Source organism: Xenopus laevis, chromosome 5L, assembly GCF_017654675.1.
Source record: "Xenopus laevis strain J_2021 chromosome 5L, Xenopus_laevis_v10.1, whole genome shotgun sequence".
Classification (NCBI taxonomy): domain Eukaryota; kingdom Metazoa; phylum Chordata; class Amphibia; order Anura; family Pipidae; genus Xenopus; species Xenopus laevis.
This window is the reverse complement of record NC_054379.1, coordinates 12,036,616-12,044,017: the sequence shown is the minus strand read 5'-3', so window position 1 is coordinate 12,044,017 and position 7,402 is coordinate 12,036,616. Positions and strand designations below refer to the sequence as shown.

The window sequence follows — 7,402 nt, the reverse complement described above, 5'->3', positions numbered from 1 at the left end:
GAAATCATGGGGCCCCGTACAACAAAATTTTTTGGGCCCCTAAAACATTTTTTGGCCCAGCCCATCCCTCCCCCAAAGCCCCACCTCAGATCCCACCCACTCCACACAACAGTTAAAAGACCACACAGACATCAGTACTAAAAAGGATAACCCCCCCACACACACACACACACAAGTTATAAAAAGCTATTGATGATCAGGGCCCCCTTATACGTTTGGCGCCAGGCCCCAGGACTTAAATTTCACCTGTTTTCGTGGCTTCGGGTCTTTTCGGGACTTCGGAAATGGCCGCACGGCGATTGGAAAAATGATACAGGCTGGCACAATACTGGACAAACAAGAAAGTGGTGCATTTGTAAAAAAAGTTTATTTAAAGAAAAAGAATTATAAAAAAAAATAGCCTTATGCGTTTTGTGCCTTAATAATCAAGTACTTTGGCACGAAACACATTGGCAATTTTTTTTTTTACAATGCTTTTTCTTTAAATAAACTTTTTTTTACAAATGCACCACTTTCTTGTAGTCCAGTATTGTCCCAGCCTGTATCATTTTTCCATTGGCTTTTCTAAACCTTTTTCTCGCTGAAGGCTCCAAGGTGTTTGCACCTACACTGTTTTTTGAGCATTTCTACCTGCTTGAACTTGTTAATCCACTTTTGGAATCTTTTGCTTTAAATTAACAAAAAGTGGCCCTGGTTGTACAGTGTGTCCATTCAGTATGAGCCTAGTGCATGGCCACTTTTAAACATTGTTCTCCCCTGAGGTATAGGACCATAAGTAGCTTTGTTTTTCATCTATTGCTCCAGTTCAGGGGCAGTAGATGTGGAGATCTGTACATGGGAACAGAGGTGGCACATTACACTTAATTGGAATAGCCCATCTCAGTGAAGCTTGAGCCACTTTATTATATTTCACTTTGTCTTACAGTAGCCACTAGCCAGATGCCCTCTCTTGCACGTGATGTTAGGAGAAGATGGGAAGACTTCAATCCATATTATTCAGAATTATCCAGGTGGAATCGTAAGTTCAGAAGAGAACCAGAGAACTTTGACTTTTCTGTCCTTTCCTACAATATCCTTTCCCAGGACCTCCTGGAGGACAACTCCCATCTGTACGGCCACTGTAGGAGGCCACTCTTGTCCTGGAGCTTCAGGCTGCCCAATATTCTCAAAGAGCTGGAGGATATGAATGCAGATGTAAGCAGGATAATATAATAAAATACAATTAATCACTGGCTGTTGTACCCTTATAACTGTGTCCACTCAACTGTGATTTATAAACTGCTGTCCATTTTGCCTACACAATTAAATAGTGAAGAGAACGGGGGGGAATGAGGGGAGAGCAGTGACATCTAGGAAGTGCTGAATGGAAAGTGAAAGTAATTGTCTGCCTAAGGCATAGAGGAGGAGCAGGCAATATTTGATTGACAGCTGAGATTTTTAAATGAGTTTACAACAACTATGAATGCTTTAATAAGAAAAAAAATTTGGATCTCATGTTTAATTTGAAAAGGACTTTTATTATACAGTTTTTTATGTCTGGGTGACAGGTCCCCTTTAAAGGAGAAGAAAAGGCTAAAATTAAGTAAGCTTTATCAGAAAGGTCTATATAAATATATCAGTAAACCCTCAAAGTAATGCTGCTCTGAGTCCTCTGACAAAAGAAACACAGCATTTCTTTCCTTCTATTGTGTACTCATGGGCTTCTGTATCAGACTTCCTGTTTTCAGCTTAAACCTCCAGGGCTAGGGCTTGAGCATGCTCAGTTTGCTCCTCTCCCTCCTCCCCTCCCTGCTGTAATCTGAGCCCAGGGCTATGAGTGAGCAGGGAGAGACTTAGGCAGGAAGTGATGTCAAACCAATCTAATATGGCAGCTGCTATCCTAAACAAACAGAGAGTTTCTAGAGCTGTTACTCAGGTATGGTAAAGCATTCTGCAGAATAAATATAGAGTTATAACTTGCATTATTGTGGCTAATCTATTGGCAATAAACTGCTTCAGTAGCTTTCCTTATCCTTATGTGCTATTAGATGTGAGATTCAGATCATGCCCATTGCTCCATTCAGAGCCAGGTTTAAAGTTAGTTTTTTTGTGTTATTTGGAGATTTGTATTATTTACAGGGGTGTTTTAACTTCTTATTAATTTAAGTTGGCTGGGGCCCCCACCCTATCAATATTTCCAGGGCCACATCCTCTCCAATTGGTTGATCCATTGCATTCCTTTAGACTTTTTTGTTTTTATAGTTCTGAACATTCACTTGTCATACCTTCTTGACCAGAACATGCTGTAGTCCCGTGTATAAATCCTACGTGTGTCTGAATCTTTGTATAATCTCCTTGTTATCTTTGCAGATACTTTGTTTACAAGAGGTTCAAGAAAATCACTACCAAACTCAGATCAAGCCCAGTTTGGAAAGTCTTGGTATGCTGTATTTTACTCACCTTATAAACCCACTGACACACACAGTTGTGTTTGCTTTTGTGTGTTTTGCCTTGTAATAGGAAATCCTAAGGGTAAGGTCACACTGGGAGATTTAGTTGCCCGGCGACTAATCACCTCTTCTTTTGGGCAACTAATCTCCCCGAACTGCTTCCCCCTGTCTTTATGATAAATCGCCTGCGGCATGGCACTCACGGCTCTTCGTTTTCCAAAGTTGCCTCACGAGGAAACCGGGCGACTTCGGAAAATGAAGTCTAGGCTTATAATATATGCACAGTGAAAGGCAATGAATAAAGTGTAAGGTGTCAGAGTTAATCCACTTTAAGGTCTTAAAATGGGCATAGATGTGCAGATTATTAGTCTAAATTGCCCGAAAGATCATACGTTCCAAACTTCCGACCTGCAACTAACCATTCAGATTAATATAAAGTAGTAAAGAGAACAAATAACACGATCCTCGGGCCAATAATTGACAGACAGCAATCGTATGAAAGTTGTGTCCGACGAATAGTAGTGACAGACATCCATTGATATTGTCAGATAGGCAATACATGCAGAGAACTTATCATTAGCCGATATAAATCTTTTAAAGGGATACTGTCATGGGCAAACATGTTTTTTTAAAAATCAAAATACAAAATCAGTTAATAGTGCTGCTCCAGCAGAATTCTGCACTGAAAGCAGTTTCTCAAAAGAGCAAACATATTTTTTTAAATTTTGTTTTGAAATCTGACATGGGGCTAGACATATTGTAAGTTTCCCAGCTGCCCCCAGTCATGTGACTTGTGCTCTGATAAACTTCAGTCACTCTTTACTGCTGTACTGCAAGTTGGAGTGATTTCACCCCCTCCCTCCTGCAGCCCATCAGCAGAACAATAGGAAGGCAACCAGATAACTCCCTGGTAGACCTAAGAACAGCACTCAATAGTAAAATCCAGGTCCCACTGCGACACATTGGGTTACATTGAGTAGGAGAAACAACAGCCTGCCAGAAAGCAGTTCCATTCTAAAGTGCTGGCTCTTTCTGAAATCACATGACCAGGCAAAATGACCTGAGATGCACCTACACACCAATATTACAACTAAAAAATACACTTGCTGGTTCAGGAATGAAATTTTATATTGTAGAGTGAAAACAGTGTCACTTAGAAATAAAAATGACATCATAAAAATCATGAAGGAATCCCTTTAAAGAGGACCTGTCACCCTAATAAATAATTCCGAATTATTTTCTATCATGTTAGTTGAGTAAAATAAACTTTACTTACACCATATTTATCATTTAAATGTTGTTTCCTTCAGTCTTGGAATTACACTATCACAGCAAGCAGGCAGGAGCCATTTTGTGGACACTGTTATTAAAGGGCACCAATCATAACTAAAATAATTTACTAAGTAAATACACTATGTGAAAGTTCAAGAAATCTGACTTTTAAAACAGTGAGAATTGTTTGTATAATGTAAATGATCAGCTCACTATTCCTTCTGCAAGATCTCCCCTATCTCCACTGCAGTTCTAGCTGAGGCAGCCATCTTGGATTTCACTGGCTCCTCCTACCTATATCTTCCCAGCCAACTGCAGCTCTGAAATCTCGCACATGCTCAGTTGAATTTCCTTGGTTGCTTATCAACCCTTCTAAGCTATTTTTAAATCAGCCAAACCTGTGTGTTAGCTGCTGTTCAGTAGTGCTGCCACCTGCTGGAAGTTAGTGTGTGCCCTTCATTTGCATAATAACTTTACCAGCAGAGGGACAAGATAGGGAAATCTCTTGATACTTCTAGTGGAGGAGTTTACTAAAACAAGGCATTCTTGGTAGAATACTCAAGGCAGTGCTACAATCTGAGCATGCTCCTGAAATTTGCATGTTATAGTCTCAGTATGGCCTCCCGCAGTGAAAGAACCCATTTGAAAAGTAAGGAATTTTTAAAACCTGCAGTTTTTTTCAAAAAACTATATATGTAGTTTGATTAAAAGTGTTTAGGTTGTACTGTCAAATATTTGATTGACAGCTCAGATATTTAAACACCTTTATAACCAGTATAGATGTTTTAATGAATTTAGTTTTCATGTTTAGTTTGCAAATTACTCTCATTATGCATATTTTTTTTTTCATTTTTTGTAATGAAAGATTTTCTTTATTGGATTTCTTAAACATTTAAGAGCTAGATAAGAGAAGAAAAAAATATAGAAAAAAAAAAGAAGGTAAAACTTCTGAAGGATCCAAAGTAGCATTATGCAGCTTTTTATGTGTAGCTGACAGGTCCACTTCAAAGGAGAAGGAAAGGCTAAAATTAAGTAAGCTTTATCAGAAAGGCCTATATAAATACTAAACCCTCAAATTAATGCTGCTCTGAGTCCTCTGTCAAAAGAAACACCACATTTCTTTCCTTCTATTGTGTACTCATGGGCTTCTGTATCAGACTTCCTGTTTTCAGCTTAAACCTCCAGGGCTAGGGCTTGAGCATGCTCAGTTTGCTCCTCTCCCCCTCCCATCCCTACTGTAATCTGAGCTCAGAGCTGGAGAGACTCAGGCAGGAAGTGATGTCACACCAAGTTTATATGGCAGCTTCTATCCTAAACAAACAGAGACAGTGTCTAGAGCTGTTTACTCAGGTATGGTAAAGTATTCTGCACAATAAATATAGCGTTCTAGCTTGCACTATTGTGACTATTCTATTGGCAATAAACTGTCTTGGAGCTTTCCTTCTCCTTTAAAATCAGAGCTCCTGACTGATGAAAGGCTTATAAATAGTGATGCACCGAATCCACTATTTTGGATTCGCCCTATCCCCCGAATCATTCACGAAAGATTCGCCTGAATACCGAACCGAATCCAAATCCTAATTTGCATATGCAAATTAGTGGTGGGAAGGGCAAAAAATTACTTCCTTGTATTGTGACAAAAAGTTAAGGGATTCCCCACCCACACCACCCTAATATGCATATGCAAATTAGGATTCGGATTCTGTTCTGCCGGGCTGAAGGATTCGGCCGAATCCTGCTGAAAAAGGCAGAATCCTGGATTCGGTGGATCCCAACTTATAATAAGTACGGTGAAACGCAATGAAGTTTCTGGTGTACGATTTCAGAGTTAATCCACTTTAAAGTCTTAACTCTGTATTACATGGCAGAGCAAAGTCTTATTACAACTGCATTGATGACATTAAACTCCATAAAGTCTGTGCGAGTAACTACAGAATTTGATTTGCTTTTGTCTCGTCAGGGTACCACTGTGAGTACAAGACTCGCACTGGAAATAAGCCAGACGGCTGTGCCATTTGCTTCAAGTCCAATAAGTTCTCCTTGGTGTCCGCGACCCCCGTGGAATATTATAGGCCCAATATGGCGCTGCTGAACCGAGACAACATCGGACTTGTGCTTTTGCTTCAACCAAAATTTCAAAGAGCAGCACCTGTAATCTGCGTGGCCAACACCCACTTGTTGTATAACCCAAAGCGCGGGGACATTAAACTGACACAGCTGGCCATACTCCTTGCTGAGATTGCTCGTGTGGCATTTACTAAGGACACAGGCTTTTGCCCAATTGTTCTCTGCGGGGACTTGAACTCTGTGCCTGGGTCACCTCTGCACAGCTTTATCAGGGAAGGAAAGCTTAATTATAAGGGCCTGACCATTGGAAAGGTAATGCTTTATAATACACAAAAGCCGTGAATATCTTGTAAATTATATCCTTATAAACGGTGAGTAGTGATGTCATCAGTTATAAACGGTGAGTAGTGATGTAATTTCTGTCACATGACTCACTAAAATTTGTGTATTATAATTAATAAAGTACCCCCAGTTGTAAAATATGAGGATATTATAAGTTACCTCGGAGTTCCATGACCTGTATAAAAACACTCGGCCTTCGGCCTCGTGTTTTTATATGGTCATGAAACTCCTCGGTAACTTATAATATCCTTATATTTTACAAGAGGGGGTACTTTATTCACTATATCTGCTTGTCCTACACTTACATATAGAATGGAAAGTGTCTGTGACACTCACATGCTCAGTGGGCTCTGATTGGCTGTTGAGAAGCTAAGCTTAGGGCTCGTCACTAATTATCCAGCAGAAAATGAGCTTCCCTGGCTGTAATATAAGCTGATGCTACAGGTTTGCTGATTATTAAATTCTGATGCTAATTGCACTGGTTTCTGTGCTGCCATGTAGTAATTATCTGTATTAATTACTAATCAGCCTTATATTGTGACATTTCTATTCTATGTGTACTGTATATTGTGAGTGGCTCCCTAAGCTCAGTAAGTGACAGCAGCACAGAGCATGTGCAGTGAATCAGCAGAAAAGAAGATGGGGAGCTACTGGGGCATCTTTGGAGACACAGATTTTTACTGCTAAAGGGCTGTGGTTGCCTTGGGCTGGTACAGAAGCACAAAACATCATGTACAACATATCTAGCTACTTCTTTAGTTACGCTTTAGTCAGGACGATACCGATTACGGGAGATATTAACCGTAATCGATATTGTCCTAAGACTGACAGTGCAGCTTGTTTTTGGCCTCAAGTGGGCAGTGTTGCATGATGGTAGTTATACACAGAGACCAGCATTCATGTTTATGGTCTGAGGACCCCTCTCTATATTATAATAGAGGAATGTCCCAAAGGGAGTGTAGCTGGATAGGTCAGTTTGTTATATATGAATAAGCAGAATGCACAATCCTACTTTATAATCTAAAGCTTTTATCTTGTTACAGATTCATCCAATGAAACATCTGCTGGGAATTCTGCTCCAAGTACAGAGTAGGTTTTTTTTCCTTAAGTGCCATGCAGTAGTATCACTTAAAGGGATTGTTCACCTTTGAGTTAACTTTCAGTACGATGTAGAGAGTGATATTCTGAGACAATTTGCAATTGGTTTTAATTTTTTATTATTTGTGTATTTTGAGCCAGCCATCTGGTTGCTAAGCTCCAACTTACCCTAGCAACCATGCACTGATTTGAAT

The 7,402-nt window shown here is 39.8% G+C and overlaps 1 protein-coding gene across 1 annotated transcript in view; it reads left to right on the top strand.

Moving 5' to 3' along the window:
* Positions 1 to 620: 620 nt before the first annotated feature.
* angel2.L (angel homolog 2 L homeolog) overlaps positions 621 to 7,402 on the top strand; it is a gene marked incomplete in the record, with an annotated part of 9,634 nt that continues 2,852 nt past the window's right edge. The window contains 4 exon segments of the mRNA NM_001097005.1: positions 621 to 1,194; positions 2,350 to 2,419; positions 5,662 to 6,802; positions 7,115 to 7,199. Coding sequence (NP_001090474.1) covers positions 940 to 1,194; positions 2,350 to 2,419; positions 5,662 to 6,110 — 774 coding nt within the window.